The sequence below is a fragment of the Falco punctatus genome (assembly GCF_963210335.1).
Source record: "Falco punctatus genome assembly, chromosome: 1".
In the NCBI taxonomy this organism is placed as follows: Eukaryota; Metazoa; Chordata; class Aves; order Falconiformes; family Falconidae; genus Falco; species Falco punctatus.
In genome coordinates, this window is record NC_137580.1 from 17,673,210 (window position 1) to 17,690,426 (window position 17,217).

A 17,217-nucleotide genomic window follows, 5' to 3' on the forward strand; every position below is an offset into this window, starting at 1 on the left:
ACTGCCCTGTTTCAGCAAGTCAGAGCAAGAGTACCAGCTCTACACAGTATGTTTGAAATAGCATTTAAGTACCAGCAAGTGTATTTTTTTATTTTATGTAAATATTGTAAATTATGTAAAAAAATTTATTTTTTTACAGTGCTTACAAAGTGCTTTAATTCATTCTTTTCTATAGCTCTCCTCCTTCAAATTGTTTTGACAGAAGGCTGTTTGAGATTTTTCTTTTCACCTCTGCACGTGGTAAATCCAAACAGAAACATGTCTTTTGTGTATTATGGTTTGACTTGCTTGGAAATAGAATGGGCACACACAGCTTGTGCAAGAATTGAGAAAAACAGCAATGTTTTCCAAAAGGCAGCACCTTTTTCCTTTTTGTTCTTTTTTCACTTGGAGTTAAGTGTGTTCAACTTTAGAGAAAAATCAGTCCCCAAATAGTAACTGCAGTTGGTATGGTGTTTTTGTTTTGTTGTTGTTGGTTTGATTTTGTTTTACATTGTTTTAATGAGGGAAGATGGGAGAGGGACTAGTTTTCACTTGGCAGTTTTTCTTCATTCTGTCCAGTCACATGGTCTTTTTTCCCCCAGTATTTTTAGGCATTCAACCAGAGGAATAAACTCTTAACTACTTAAAGACAAAAAGTCTGAGTCTCATATACATTAAAATTCCTTTATGTTCCTGTAGTGCTGCATATGCTTCTTAAATGAAAGGTGGTATACAGGATTAAGCCTACGAAGCACTTCAGAAGGAGCACTAACTGGATTTTGTAATCCTGGCAACTTCCACACGTTTACAGCTTTATCTGTGTCCCCCAGCGAGGGCTGAAGGAAAAGAAACAAGCAGCCAGGAAAGCTGTGCAAGCATATTTTGTATCTTCTTCATTGATACCCTTCATGCCATTCAAATAGGACTCCGGAATACACTATTTTAATTAGCAAAGCTTGTTTTAAAGTAAACAACACAAACACTCCTTATAGAACAGTCACAGTCTCCCCTGCTAGACATACAGGCTTTTTGGCAAGATCACATTCAAACAGCATGAAATTCACCCCTGTGCACAGCCCCCCAGAAGGCCCTCGTACCACTTTAACGTCCACTTAGCTGCTCTGGCTAGGAGCGAGTGGTCTGTGGGATAAGGACTGAGGTTCACTACGACTTTCCTCCCCAAAAAAGATGGTCCAAATCCACATCTGTAAAGACCAGCAGTTTTTCCACTATAAGGTCATAAAGGTGTAATATAGGCGTCATGCATAGAGTACATACCATATTTCAGTTGAGTCCTGTCCCTGCATGACTTTGAGTCCCTGTCGAAGTACAGATGCACAACACACATGTAATGAAGCCCTCAATCAATATGGTTTGCTGCACTGTGCTGTTTGCAGGGAATGCTGCAAAGTCATTCAGCCGACAGGAGTCAGGACAGCAGTGAGAAGAGTATCCTCAGGAGGAAGCTCTGACAGGATTTGTTTCGACACATGGGAGAACATGAGATTCCCATCTTAGTTCAGTAATTGCTAAACGAACAGAAATCAGAAATCATTGATGCAACATTGACCCATAAAACACTGATGACTGAGGCTCTGTTCTCCCCTGTACTACACACAGGGAACAACAGACGGTCAAAGGAAAACAGGGAAAGAACAGAACAATATGGAAATAAGGTTGGTTCCTTAACAAATGTCACTACTGCAGTCCATGTATGCTGACTGACACTGGTTGTTCTTTTCAGCTATAACTGTGCAACAAAATCGGACATGTCTCATCTTCCAGTCTTGATACTGAACTGTTGCTGTTGTTGATTTTCTTTTGTTGGTCAAGTTTTTTCTTTTTTTTCTTTTTCTTTTTTTTTTTTTTTTTTTTTTTTTTTTTACATCTACGTTTATCAACACTGATACATTACAGATCTTGTTAGTTATACTTCGAAGTCTGATCATGCAGAACTACAGGCAGGTGCAATTCAGATCTTATTACAGGATGGACATGGCAAGGTGAACAGTTGTTTTTGCTAGTTAAGATCTGGAGCTTTGTCACTGTTGTGGCTTAATGTATACTGGCCATAAGTCCCACTTTACTCAATTTACTAAATATACATGATTCTATATGTACACTGAAACCTCCAGCACCCTCCTTTTCAGCATGTGACTGAGTTAGGAAAAGGCCAGAGGTCTACCGTATTTAGGCATACAGTGGCCTTATTGTAAAAGATTTAACAGAAATAGCGTGTTGGATTATTACATATTAGTTACAGAGGAAAGAAAAAATAATAATCAATACAACTATTTACATTATAAATACCTTGCTTTCCAGAAGACGAGAATGGCCCTGTTCAGTGAAAATTAGCAGAAGAGACAGGTTTACCTGTCTGAAATGATAAGTACGGTAGAAATACATTTATTTCCCAAATTGACTGTGTCTTCCTTAAATATGTGCTTTTCAGCTTTTCGCTTTCAGGTAAAAAGGCACAATTAGCCTCAGTTGAAGTTTTTCAACATTCTTTTGTCAAATCAAACCCTCTTCAAAACCCAAACTTGCCATGCGTCAATGAGTGTGAACAGAAATTAAGTTAAAGAGTTCACCTCTTGCAATCAATAGTTAATTTAAAAAAAATATTAAAAAAACCCAGGCCACACTGGCAAGTTCCTAATATTCTATGCAGATTCCACTAAATTCCACTGGACAGGTCTGTTTTGCAGCTCATGGGTGAAGATGACACATTCATCATCCCCCTGCCTCCCCCTAGCATCTTACTAATTAAGACATTACATATTTGTGGAATATTCAAACCCACAGCACAATGATTTTCTTTTTGTGTGTGTGTGTCTGTGTGTGTCTGTGTGTGTGTGTGAAAAAGATCACCTTGAGCTTGCAGTTAGTTAACTGGGTCCTTTGTAAAGTGGTGGAAGTTCAAATAAGCACATCCATCAGATTCTTGAAGATGTGTGATTACATTACAATTATGCTCTTTATCCACACTGAGAACTTGGATCAAAATATGAACAGAACACAGGTTCTAAAAATCACATCCATATGCACTCACTCTCTTTCCTACACACACATACGGAAGCAAAGAAAAAGCTTAAACTTCATGAACCACTAACTCAGACTTCTTTGCCAGACTATTAAAAGTCTAATTCTTCCCTGCAGGTTTTCTTTCATTCTGCTCTCCCTGGAAGCACACAGAGTTTGTTGCAAAATGCCTTTTTTGTTTGTTTGCTTAGTTTTGCATGTTTGAAGTCACACAAAATTCTAAAGTCTCAATAAGCATGAAGAAAGATAGATCTGAAACTAAAATAAGCTTTGACCCTTCGGAATACTGCAAAATTCGTAGTATAAGTAAGCTAACATTGACTATTACAAGTTATTTTGAATTAAAATATTCCAATTACATTTTACAATGATTTCAGGATACTCAAACACATTTTTCCTTTTTTTTTTTTTTTTTTTTTTCCTTTAATGAAAAATTCAGGGGATTTGCTGAAACTGACTCTCTCAGGCAGTTTTAAAATTGACTATCAGCATATTTTTCATGAGAAAATATGTTGGTGGAAAAGAAGTCACTGGTGCTTACTGACAATTAGAATACAATCCAAACCAGTTAAATAGCACTACTTTGGAAAAATTCCTAAAGATACTGCAACAAGTCTAATTTCTTCAGTATTGTTAGCCCAAAGCTTGAAGGTAAAGCAATATATATGGAGATAAAACCATATATATGAATCTATTCTTGATTATAAGTTTAGAAGAGTGATACAGTGACATTACCGTCTGTCTCGTGTAATCTCTGGAGCCCAATACGGTGCAGGAACCAGTTATTTCCACAGGAAAACTGTCAGTGCATTAGGGAAGCAGCTAATCAGGCTTTCTATAGCTTTTTGTTCGTTTGTTTGTTTTTGACATGTTACCACACTTGTACTCTGATTTAAGCTCTGCTTTATATAAAGCAAGCTTGCTAAGATTCCTGAATCTATCTGTGCCATGGAACTCTAGATAGTATGGAGGATTATCAACCACAATGCCATTTGCATAAATCAGTGTGTGACCAACCCAAAGATCTGAACTTTCTAAAGACCTATTACATTTTAGTTGAATATAGTCAGAACTCAGAAGGTACTAACTATCAAGTTAGTACCTGAAGATTTCAAAAAGTACAGAAAATTTTGGATGGAAAACATGCATAACCGTGCATCACCTTGAAGTAAATCAATACCTTATCCCCATTTAAACTTATGAGTGAGAAGGAAAATGGAGGGTCTTTTTAAGAGCAATTGACTTCCCCCACCTTGTTTTAGTTTCTCATATTATCCAAAAGTACTCCATCTGGAAATAAAGCAGGAACTTTTTGCAGCAACTTTCCTCTACCTTTTCAATGCTACTTTTTTTGCAGCTAGTGCTCTGAGCAGCCACTGATAGTTAAGATGTTTCTGCCATTTTCCTCACCCTGCTGATGGCGATCTGCATGACTTAAGCAAGCCACCTGGGACAGAATTGCTTTGAGTATTCAGGCACTTAAGATACCAGTAGGCTCTTAGGCATATTTTCAAAAATACCAAGGTGTCCAGCTGCCATTCACACTGATGGAAGATATGCCACTTCTGGCACAGGCTCTCTGATTGCCCCTTCAGTGCCTAAATACCTTGGAACATCTGTCATAGATCTCTGGCTTCCTGATTGCCTACATCTCTGCGGCAGTGGCAATTATGCTTATAACTGCCAAGCTCAGAGAATGAGGTGAAAATTGTTCCTCAAGTACTATTTAGTAACACTTTAAACAGAGGTAGATTTAGAAGATCACTGGCAAGAAAAATAAGAAAAGCATCTGTCATTATCAAGCTGAAGAAAATATTGGAATAAAGGGGAACAGACTTGAAGGGTATCGAAGACTTCTAGAATCCAAAAGAAAAATTTTGTTTACCGTAAGACAGCTACAGAACATCATCACTGCAATCTTTTATTCAAGAGTACATGCATTCTTGTAAGGTATCAGCTGACAGCACCAACTTCCTGACACAAAGCAAGACAAAGGATACTATTCCTGTTTGATGGTTGCTACTTCAGTTTGGACATACAAGGACCAGAATTATAAAGAACTATTGCTTTTCTTCATTGATGGCTTTTTTGTAGTGTCCAATGTGGACAGCCCCAAGTCTCCTCCCCCAGACAGAGCTTCTCATAAAGGAGACAAACTAATTTGAGGACAAAAAGAGATGCAGTGATTCTTTTAGGCCCCATTTCAGCAAGGCACTTAAGCACATGCCAATGTCAATCACTGCTGAGAAAAGGACAAGAAGCACATGCTAGTTAAAATTATGTATGCATCCCTATATTCTCCATTAAATGTTTGTACAAGCACCGGTGCTTAGCAGAATCAGGGCCTCTGGGAATAAAGCTGTATGTCTGATATGACGTGGGTTCATTTAGCGCCGATCACTAGGACATCTATGGTGACTAGTTCTCCACCCAGCACCTGCAATTAAAACAAGACTGAATTCTACCATGGGGCTAAGATCATGGGTTTTGGCTTCAATAGATGAAACATGGGAGAGTTGTAAGCATCCATCTACTGTAAGTGGCTTCTCTGCTATTGCCTATGCCACATCTCTGCAATATCACTGTAAATGAATGGTGATTATTCCAAGTTTCTACATTCTACATTTGTGGTATTTTTGCAGTTTCTCTTACATAGACCTTTGCCTCACTGAGACACTTTTATTGGTTTTGTTTAAATAACACACCCAAATGGTGCACACTAAGGAATGTAAAGCAGATACTAGTTACCTGAATATTATTAATATATATCTATGGTGAATTAAATCTGGAGGTGATACATTTCATTATTGCTAAGAAGTCACCCTTGGTGTTATTGCCTTTGTACCTACAGAGCGCTGCCATTTACCTTTCAATACTTTTATGATCATTGGCTTTAAAGTGAGAATTACATCACTCAACCATGACTTTATGTTTCATGGCTTAAGAAAGAATATTGCTAAATATTTTTAGCAGTAGTAAATTATTGCTTTTACAATTACTGCTCTGAGTTTTTAGAGTATTTTTTACCTAATTTCATTCTCAAAAAATTTTCCATACAAATCTACCAAAAATATATCCAGGGGAAAAAAAATCCTATAGCAATTTTGAGACAGCTCAGATCTACCAAGCCTGAAGTTACTTTATATCCACTTAATTTTTATCTTCCCTCCTCCCCACCCTGGAGAGTTTTTTCGTTGCTTTCTTCCCTTTAAAGAAAATCTGACTTGATACTAATTTTTTTTTTCTTACCACAGAATGGCAGGTTTGTAAGCCACCTAATATAACAGTCCTATTTTGGTAGAATTTTGAATACTAAGAATTAGTGAATTTTAAATACCCAGTAATATAGCCTAAGCAGTTTCTGACATCTGGAAAAGCATTACAGTATGATTTAGCTCATTTCAGTTAACATGGCACACTTTGGTAAGAGGAGAGATGACCCAGTATTTAATTTCCAACTTTGGTAACGATGACCTTGAAGTGGAAAATGCTAATTTGCTGTCTTGGCTGGAAAAAACATTCAGTTGTTCTGAAATTCTGTGTGGAGTTTTGCCATTCTCTGGTAAAAAAACACTTGCTGTTACCACTGGGAATCCTATGTGTTATTACCTGGTAAAATCAATTTGATATTCAGTCACTGTTGGGTTCTTCGGAACTCATCAAAACTGCCTCCGAGAGCCCTGATGGCGACCCTTTCAGCCCAGCACACTAGCCGACTGATATCCTCTGCTGTTACTTAGAATATAGGAATACTAGACCCATGCACTCTGTGGTTCTTTTCCATGTAACACAGCTGATAAAACTTCCTGGGGAGTCAGATGATTTGTTGCAAGCAAATGGACAGCCAAAAGCACCTAGAGAACGCCTGGTCTCTTAGTAGCCGAGATCCCTGCAAAGGAATGATTTGAAGGGAAAATAACCTCTAAGCCACAAACACACACTGAAAGGGAGTGGGCCACAAATATCCTTACTTTATTTAACCTAGTAAAGATCTAGATGTAAATTAAAAAAGTTATTGCATGTCCTTTTGATAATAATCTGAACTGTTCTCCCACCCTGCCATACCCCCTAACAAACAAGCATACATGTAATTCATAACAGCAAGCCTATCTATGAACTAAGATGATAACTCACTTAACATTTGCAGGAAAAGCTGCTTACTGAGAGAAATCTTTCTTGGCTACACATGCATAAAAAACCTTCGTTCTTGTTCCCTGTAGCTTGCAAAAGTACATGCGCTTCCTTCTAACCTGGTCTTATCTTGGTGTATCTGCTCTAAAAATCAGAACAACAAGTCTTAACATTCACAAACAAACATTTTTCTGTGAAGTTCTGTGGCTTTTTCTTTCAATACAAACTGGTTATTATTTCAAAATATATATACAACTCTCAGCAGAAATTTTAGTGCTACATCTTCAAGTGTCTGAGGGAGCCACAGTTCAGTGTGGTTATTTACACTTCCACAAATCCTCATACAAGATATGCAACCTCATCAATGAACAAATAAATATAATATATACTGGGAATATCATGTATGTAATTATGCAGTTCACCTGAAATGGGCCATTTATATTTGTGGATTGTACACTAAGTATGTATGCAGATGTGCGTGTTCCTGTAGGCACACAGCTGCATACACTGCCAGAATTCTCTTGGCGCCTGTGTGTATGTGCTATTCATATATGGAGAAAAAATCGTGTATACCCCTATGTGCCTCACTGGGCAGCAGACAACAGAACAGAGAGTGAAGGCTGATACACACTCATACGTTTGAGAGTGGCTACTGCACACCTTGTCATGCCAGTCTGAAAAGGACAGTTGCAGGTTGCTGGTTTTGCAGCCATTAATTTTACATCTTATGGGGAGGGGGTTAAAAAAAAGGATTTTTCAGTTCCTTTTTTTCCCCCCCAGTAAGCATCATTGGAAGAAGACCAAAGCAGAGCAACTATAAGTTGAATATACACTTGAGCTTAGCTGCATTACATAATTCTGTAGGAGAAGCAGGCTGAAAAGATTTTTTTGTTTGCTTTGTTTAAGCCTTTATATTTATTTCTCTTCCTTTTCATCTCTTAACTCCTGTTAATTTTTCCTCCTAAATTACATCATCCTCTGAAGAACGCTGGGTTTCGCAGGCAGGCGGCTAGTCACCTGCAACAACCGAGGGGTCCTGCAGAAGCTTCCAGGCTGCTGTCCGTGTCAGACGCCAGTGTTTGATCCGTGGACATGGATGAGATGTCATTGACAGATGAGGATGGAGGGAGGCTTTCACTGCTGTTCACTGCTGCACCTGTGCTACGAAAACGAACACCAACGTGATTAAACCTGAAACCCCAAAACTTCTCAGAGTTTAAAAAGCAAAGGATACTCACCCTGTGGCAACAGTCATGGTAAGTACACAGACCATTTTAAACAGTGGCAAACAGTAGCAGCAGAAAATGGGCCATGCAAATTTTAGGCATAAAATATTGAATATTTTACCAGGAATTCCCTCCCTCAACAGTCTGTTTTGAAGAGGTATAGCTTGTTTACTCTCCTGATACATTTGGAAAATAAAATAATTAATTTTGTAAATGCTGCAAAAAGACAGAGCAATCTCGATGACATCTCATTGGTGACTGCAGACAGCAATCATCCATCTTTTCTGACAAGATTTGTTATTTCTAACAAATGAGGTTATTTACACATACCTCATTCATATTGATCAGTAATCATCCAGTACAATACTGTTACTTCATGTTTACCTGTTATTAAACCATGTGACACTTTTATGAAAATACAAACCAGTCAAGACAAATGCCTTTAGTCAAAATATGACTGAATTTAATGATATTAATGGCTAAACAATATATTACCTTTCTAAATTTTTACAATGCTGGACAGAAGCCTGCCTTTAAGTCATGGATACTGTCCCAGGAATCAAATGGAAAGAATTCCAGTAGGTTAAATCAACTTTTGATCAAACTGTTGCTGTGCAGCTTTCTTTGATGAATGTGTGATCAACTTAGCTACGCAAAATAACTGAAGAAACAGCTGCAGAAATTGTATAGGTGAAGATTTTGTTGCACTCTGTCTGATTCAGCACTACTGAATTCAATAAACCCTGCTAAGTTAATTTCAGCAAGTATCAACTCAGCCCGTAAGTTTCTGGAAAGTACATTTTAATGGTTATTCCTAACTTTCAGCACAATTCCACACGACACAACACACTGACCTGATAGTTACTGTTGCAGTTCCAAAGCACCCAGACTCATAAAATACGCACAAACCCCAATGAAAGCACACCAAACCTAAATGACAGAACTAAAGAATTCACCAGCACAAAGCAGCACTTATGCTGCAACACTCAGAAACCCAACCAAAAGCTGTCCTGGTCTATAAGCAATGCTTCGTTTGCTACGCTCAGCACCTCTCTGGTGCTACAACAGCTTGTTCCTGAAGGGATGCTTGTCAGGTAAACCAGTGCAAAAATGAGAGGGGTGCATTCAAAAGAGAAAACAAGCCCCATTTATGAATTTACTCTTTGTTAGAAAGCTTCTCACTGGCTGCAGGGTCAAGGAAAAGAGCAAAAGATTAGAGAAGGTGAGAAACAGCTCCTGGGATCTGTTCCTGGCTCTACCATTGACTTGACAGATACTTTTAAAAGCCACACATCAGCTTCCATGCTATCAAGCAGGGGCTCCTTCCTCAGAGCGCTCCTGTGAAGCCCTGTTTAATTAGCACCTATGGAAGTGCCTTTAAGACTTCAGCTGTGAAGTGGTACAGAAGCGGGGGAACTGAAAGGACAACTGGAGTTTTTGCTGTTCCCCCAAAAAGCCTTGCGTCTGCCTTGGGGATTTGCTCAGGTTCTTAGAAATAGTCTAATTAGTAACTCTTGATATCCAATGTCATAACGCTTGGCAAGTCCATCAGCTGCTTATTTTTGGCTCTGCACACATAGAAGAGGGCTATACCCAGTAGTTCCTGGGTGACAGCAACAAAACTGAACAGATAGGAACTAAAAGGCAGGAGTAATAAAAGAGCAATTTTCATCAAGAAAGGGAACTGCTAAGAATAAGCCGCACTAAGATCAGCGCTATTCACTATATTCGGTATCCAGAAATGAGAAGACAGTTGCAAATACTAGGTATGAAACTATAGCTGGGTCGTGAGGACTAGGGGAGAGTGTGAGAGGAGGTTAGAGAGTATGAAGTGTCAGAGCAGAGGAAATCTGCAGATAACAGCAAGGTTATTTACTTTGGACAGAACAAATTTAATTCTAAATAATTTACAGCCTTGTATTATATTTTTATTTAATGGAAATACCTACTATTTGACAATACCTGTCAGAAACACTTTTTTAATGTATGAACCAATCAGAACACAGTATTGGTAAATTCCTCCCATATCTTTGCATAAAACAATTTATATCCTTTGCTTCTCTGCTTCAGAAATGACAGGGCAGAAGAGTCCTGAAACTGCTAATGAAAGGTTCCGCTGCACTTCTTGGTAAAGTGAGTAATTTAAAATAAATAATACATCTTCTATGGAACTCATTTGCATGTGTGATAGCCACATATATATATATATATATGAATATGTGTGTTTTGGAGAGGATATGGGTGTATAAAAGGTTATATAACTTCATTGTTACAAGGGTGTGAATTAGTCAACAGTCCTGAAGGCTGATTAAATTTAGTGGCTATTTCTTACATGTATTGTTGTGACTGAGTTCCACTGAGAAAAGATTTTTTTCTAATCACTTTTATTCTCCCAGCTGAGTAATGATATGGCATAGGCCCTTTGGACAGTGAACATGTCAGTAAGGGGTACAGCATTTGAATTTATAAATAAAACAGAACCGTTCAGCACTTTTGTGACATCAAAAGAATAAAAAAGCAAAACCTACCACCTAAGATTAAATTCAATGTTTATGTGTACATGTGAACACACGTATGTTGTTTGCATGTGCTGCTTATATACACAGCTACATGCAAATCCTTCCACTCAACTCAGTACGACTAGTGCCTTAAGCAGACGGGTTTGGATGCTGTGACCTATGAAAGAGAGAAGTCAACTAGATAAAGTGCAGAGAAAAGCATTAAGTTTGAAAAACTGAAAGAGGCAGGTAGTGAAGTTCAAAGGAAGACTGATTAGGAATGTGATAATGGGATTTACACGAGCTAAAAGCTGCCAGAAAGAAAGATGTAGGAAACCGTTCTCCATGTTCTCTGGAGACAGGACAAGAAATAACAGAGTTAAACTGCAGCCAAAAAAGATTAGGCAAGACAAAATACAAAAAGCTTTCTGAAAGTAGACAAAGTAGCCTACAGAAGTTTTTTCAAACAGACAGCACAAGTACCTGCTAGGGACAGCTTTAGATGCAGTTGATTTTGTTCACTGGACATCGACACAAGGGGCACTGGAGGTTCCCCTCAAGCCCCACATTTCAAGCTTTTATGTTGTATTAACTAATTGTTCACTGGACAAGAGGAAGCACTGACTGACACCCTGATACACAGGCACTCTAAGTAGCCTGCACTATCAGCGGGTAACTATTATCCTTGGTGCTGTCAACTTCAGCTGTCTCCCCAAAAGCTGTGATCAAATAATCACAGAAACTCATCGCCAGTTGCTTGCTGTGATTATTGATAAAGTGCCAAATCTTAGCCTTCTGAATCATTGCCAAGAACACCAATCAACAAGCAATGTGTGTGTAGAGTCTCCCTCATTTCCCTTATGCTTAGAACTGGTAACTCATTTCACCTCATTCTTTCAGTATTTCATTCAATTAAAAAAAAATTGTCAGGTGCACGAAGTAATGAAAACCAGGAAACCTACTGTTTCATAAAACAGCCTCATCTCAGAGCAATTTTTAAATAGTTGCTATACTTGTTGGTGCCTAACAATCCAAAAACAGTCAAAGGGGAACACCAAAAGAAAGACAGGTAAGAAATGGCAATTCTGTATGTTTGGAAGTGTTTTACATAAACAATAAAAACTTTCCCCATAGGAAAGAGACAGAACACGGAACACAAAGAAATCCCTGGGTAGTTAATTCCTGAAACCAGCAACTACAGTGTTTGTTGATTGTATGTCAGACTGCAACCACAATCAGGTAGGGGAAAGATATTTAAGGATTAGGTTTTATTAGATACTTGTCAGGGCCCCAGATTTCTTTTCAGTGGTAGCACAGCAGTTTGGAAAATGAAATCTGCAAGTCCTATACTTTGTTTGCTACTCGACATGAACACAATAGATTGTTTTCAACGTCTTCAGTGATGTCAAAATCCAGGTGCAGTGCTAGTACTCTAGTATTACCATCTAGCGCTCTATTAACTTCCTCCATTGTTGCCATGTTTCCCCTTGTCCTGTCAGTTACTAATGATGCATTCTTGTTATAACATTAAGTTAGGTCAGCAGCAAGTGAAGCGTGAGAATGCTGAAAAACCATATCTCTGAAAATATGCAGAGAACGCTGCATTGAATGATGTTACTTTGAGGAAAGGCTCTGCAGAAGACTGGAACACTGTGCTCAAAATCTGCACACTTCAAATCTGCCAGTGAAAGTGTGCCTTCGCAAATACATATTTCTGTGTCCTGGCAGTCACAGCTTGCATTTCTGTGAAAACACTGCTGATATGAATTTTCCTCAGGAAAAATTTATTTGAGATGGTTTTTTTTGTGACAGGAATTTAGGAATCTGTGATTGAAGACAACTTTTCCTTCTTATCCAGGTGTCAACCAAGCTTGTCAAGCAAGCTGGTCTAATGTTATTAGACTTCTGAAAGGATAAACTACCAGAATAGGCACCAGATGCTGACGTGGTAGGGTGCGGCGTCCTGTGTCCAACCGATGGAGACATGCTAACATCACCAATTTTGCTTATATCAACTACCGGAATATTAGTTCAGTTATCCATCCATAAGCAGTATACTAATAATAGAGTGAGATAAGCCTCCCCACCCACGCGAATATAATCTGTAACCATGAATCTTTCCATAGAAAATACCAGGACAACTGTATCTCAGATAGCAAGCAGACCAAATTTTAAGTGTTAACATAACACTGGAGTGCAATTAGTCAAGGCCAACCCATTAGAAGCACTGGATTTCATAAAAACTTCTTCATTGGTATACATAACTGCAAGTGTAGCCCAAGTGTTTCAGCTATCTCCATTCTCTTTTTGCCAGTACAGAAAACACATCAAAGTTATTCAATGGGGCTGAGTACCTGAAGGAGAAGGCTGTCCTTTTACTACGCCATTTTTAGTCTTTTCTTCAGAATTCATTACTTCTTTGTAGATGAGTTCTGGAAGAGAGGATTGCTGCAATTACAAATAGGAACCAGTGCCTGTGATCAGGAGCAAAACAACTTTACAAAACACAATGTCGCAGACCTCCCAAGCACCCCCTGGTTCTGCCCTACCTTGTCTTCATGAGTCTGACAGCCCTACTTGCCTAAGACCTCTCTTTCCCATTCCCCTCTCCTATCATCTCTTTTTAGAGCAGAATTGAGATGGATAGGGTTAAACTGGAACACATGAATTGTTTAATGCTGCACTATCTAGACATGAAGCAGCACAACAGTACAGTGCTTTTTACTGTGGGTAAAATTCTGCTGCATCATCCTGCTGAAGAGTATTCTGTTCTCCAGATGATACCCTTAGATTTCAATGAAGTTCTCTCTGAAGTTTCAAAGGAGTTCTTTTAGTTGTACACAGGTGCACTTGGTGGTGGGATGTGGCCATTTTGCCACTGAAATACCCCTTTCCCATATAATTCTAAACTGTGATTACCTTTCCATTCCTCGATTGTATGTTCCCTTTCATCCAGCTGTTTATCATATATTTGAGGCGGTGGCTACAGGAGAGAAACAAAGCTATTTAGCCAATTGTCGGTCATATTGTAAAAAATTAGGAGCAATTATTTAAGTAAAAAATAAATAGTCTTCTCTTTGTCATCCATCCTGTACACGCAAAAACACATGAAACACATGTGAATATTAAAGATATTAACGCTTCTGGAATTCAACTCGTTATGTAGAAGAAAGCAATATACTTCTCCCTTTTCCACTTTTAAACAAGAGGCATAGCTGCAGATGAAATAGAACCCAGGTCTACAATGTCACTGTGCTTATACCGAGCCCAGAAACTCCACACACATTGCACTAGCAGAGAAAGTACTGTCAGAGTACCAAATACCCATTCTGATTAATTAGTAGTAATATTACATTAATTTTTAAGTTGCCCTTTAGACATCCTAATTGCTGCTATACAAACTTCTCAGAGTAACTCTATTTTTGAAGTAAATCTCCCTGCCACCATTTTTTAGTTGATGAGAATGTCACAGAAGTAGCAGATCCTGGAATTTACCAAGTCAAAGGCAACTGTGGTTTCCGAGAGCCTGAATCCCTGCTTCCACTGGGCAGCTAAGCCACATGTTCATTGTCTCTCCTGATGTTCACGGCCAAATAGAGCCGCCAAGCCAGGCAGAAGACACTCTTCTCCTTCCCTCTACCAAGAAGCTTCAGCATCTGAGGTAATAGTGTCTAATGAAGATGGAAACAAGCTCTACAATACCTTTCATGCTCATAAGTTATTTCCTCCAACTTTCATCTTGGGCACTCAGACATTGCATCCCAGTCAAAACATCCTACTACTAAATGCACATTTACCAAGCAATTTTCTGATTCACCAAGAAGTTGAGAGTTCATTCATCGGTCCATTAAACTATCTGCATGCTACAGATACAACTGAGAAAGTAATAGTGATGTAATATGAACCAGAAAAATTCTATGGTAGCTGAACTGGACAAGTCACTGAAAACAAGAGAAGTTCCTGCTCAGTGACATTCGTATCGGGGCTAAAGACAAGCAAATTAGGTGAAGTGCTGGACTGCCAAGTCTCATACCCGAGAAGGTGCTGAGAGGGAACCTGAAACACATGCCATGAATTAAAGTGAGTGCCAGTGCCTTGCTGTGTCAGCAAGGTAAAACACAACCACGTAAGAAGTCCTGAGTCCAAAGCCAATGCAGCTGTTCCTCAGCACAACAGCTCTTCTCCGTCCCTTCCATTGAGTCCTGAAGCTTAAGACAGAATCAGCCAAATTGGTGCAATCCCCATGGGGACTCCATGTTTCTGCTGATTGTGTTATCAGGGAGCTGAATGCTACAGAAGGGTGCAGGTGAGCCTCACCATGGACCAGCGGCTCCACTCCTCCAGCTGAGCCTGCTGAGCTACTGCTCAGCTACTCAGCCAGCCCTGCAGCATGTATTTCCTATGGAGGGAAAGCAGAGAGAGCTGGCAAAGACAAGGAAAGCCTGGGCAGTCAGGAATTTACAGGAGGCTTACAGGGGCTCTCGAGCTCCATTACACAGCTGGCTCTTGGCTGAGCTGTAGCCTGAATCACAGCAGCAGACCCACTGCTGCTGTCAGGTGGAAGGAAAGCAGGTGAACCAAGCTGGACAAAAATACCCTGCAAGTACATTTCTTTCTAAAAGCTTCAGGGAGGGGTTTACAAAGAGCACAGGCTGTAGGTAAAATTGCTCCTAACAAGTGTAAACACTCTTTTTACATCTTTCATAGAAAACCAGGGGTATTGCTCCTCCAGCCAGAAATAAGAGGATGGATTCCTTCACTACTGCAATTCCCAAATGCAAATTACAGAAACAAAAGGAACAAGTGATCAGATGCACATTCCTGTCTTCTGTTCACACAACCACAAAATCTTTGGCTTACGTCTCTTCTAATTTATTTCAGCTATATCATAAACGGGCGTAATTGGCTAATAGGCAGCAAGAAAAGCGGCAGTAATTATTTCCTAGATTAACACATTCTGGAAATGAAGACATTTTCCAGGGAGAGCGCCCAGAATAATGTCATTTCTTACCAAACTCCTATTTTGCCATGAAGACAGTCAAGGGAGAGCAACCAAACTCTGTACTTCACATGCTGCAGAATGCCAGATACTGCACCCGCACAGCATTCTGCTGCAGTACCAGTGTTCATACTGCAGACCCCTATTTGTGAAGTAGCAGAACCCACAGCTATAAAACATGGCTCTCAGCAGGAACGCAAGACCCAAGGGTAACAAATATTCAGTGTGATAATGACATGAATAAATCCCTGCTCTTCACCCAGGCAGGATTTATAACTTCTAAAACCTGTGGAGAACACAGATGAATAGGGCTCCACTGAGAGGCCCGGCCAGCGCTCTCATACTGGAAGAAGTGAAGCTTTCCCATTTAAATTCCCTGATATCAGGAAATAAGCCCTTATGACAATTTCATCAATTCAAGGCTGAGCTAAGAACAGAGCAACAGTTTCAGGAATGAATTTATTTCCCATGATCCCCATTAATCATAATGAGAACCACAAACCTTAATATATTGTTATCAACCTAGATAATCCTGTCCAGGCTGACCACCCATTTTCTGCTAACTTGTTTGTTTGGGGTTTTTTTTAACCAGTTTCTAAACTTAGAGGGAGGAAGGGAGGTTTTTACCACAAGCATTGTCAGAACAATGGAGCGACAGAGCTGCCATACCTGGGTCCTCGTGGCCACCTCATTTCAGTCTTGGTGCAAAAGTTGGTCTAAAAATGACATTGCTGCCTAAGTCAAATGCCTTAGAAAATGACAGAGTTCATCATTATTAATTTTCTATGTGCATGCAGCTGCAGTATTATAGACATTCTTATAAATCCTTCATACAGCACATCCCAACTGAGAGTTATATGGTTTAGTTTGTACAGGTTCCAGGAAAAGTATAGTTAAAGTAGCATTAAATCAAAGCAGAGTGTGGATCAAGCCTATGGGTGGCAGCATGTAGCTTCAGTTTAAGGTAGCCATTTTCTCCCCAAATCAGATGATTTGTAAGCAATTCCATTGGCCACAGTAACAAAGAACAGAATCAATTTTTGGATGCGGAAGAGAAGGAATTAATTATATTTTTCTTGTAGATATTGAAATAATACTTTGTTTCAGTGGTTCTTGGCTGTTAAATTTTACAAATGGATTTTTAAAATACTTTTGCATTACATTTAACATTAATTGAATATAATAAAATTTACAAAAAAGAAAAAAACCCCAGAAAATATGCATGAGACCTTTTTTTGTAAAAAAACCCACCAAAACAAGTGAAACCAAAAAAATCCAAGCCAATCCAAAAACCAAAATCCACAAATGACAGTTTCTTTCAGGCGGTCAGATAAACATC

At 39.1% G+C, this 17,217-nt stretch overlaps 1 protein-coding gene across 9 annotated transcripts in view; it reads right to left on the minus strand.

The window, feature by feature from the left end:
* Positions 1-909: 909 nt before the first annotated feature.
* Positions 910-17,217, minus strand: part of MAPK10 (mitogen-activated protein kinase 10) — a 199,931-nt gene continuing 183,623 nt past the window's right edge. For 8 of the 9 annotated variants that reach the window (XM_080367454.1, XM_080367456.1, XM_080367458.1 and 5 more), the window contains 3 exons: positions 13,799-13,862; positions 13,234-13,311; positions 910-8,311 (listed from right to left, as the gene is read on the minus strand). In XM_080367454.1, coding sequence (XP_080223580.1) covers positions 8,169-8,311; positions 13,234-13,311; positions 13,799-13,862 — 285 coding nt within the window. In that variant the 3' untranslated portion in view covers positions 910-8,168. Of the gene's footprint in view, positions 8,317-13,233; positions 13,312-13,798; positions 13,863-17,217 lie in introns of all 9 variants that reach the window. The other variant, XM_080367460.1, reaches the window with a different exon arrangement.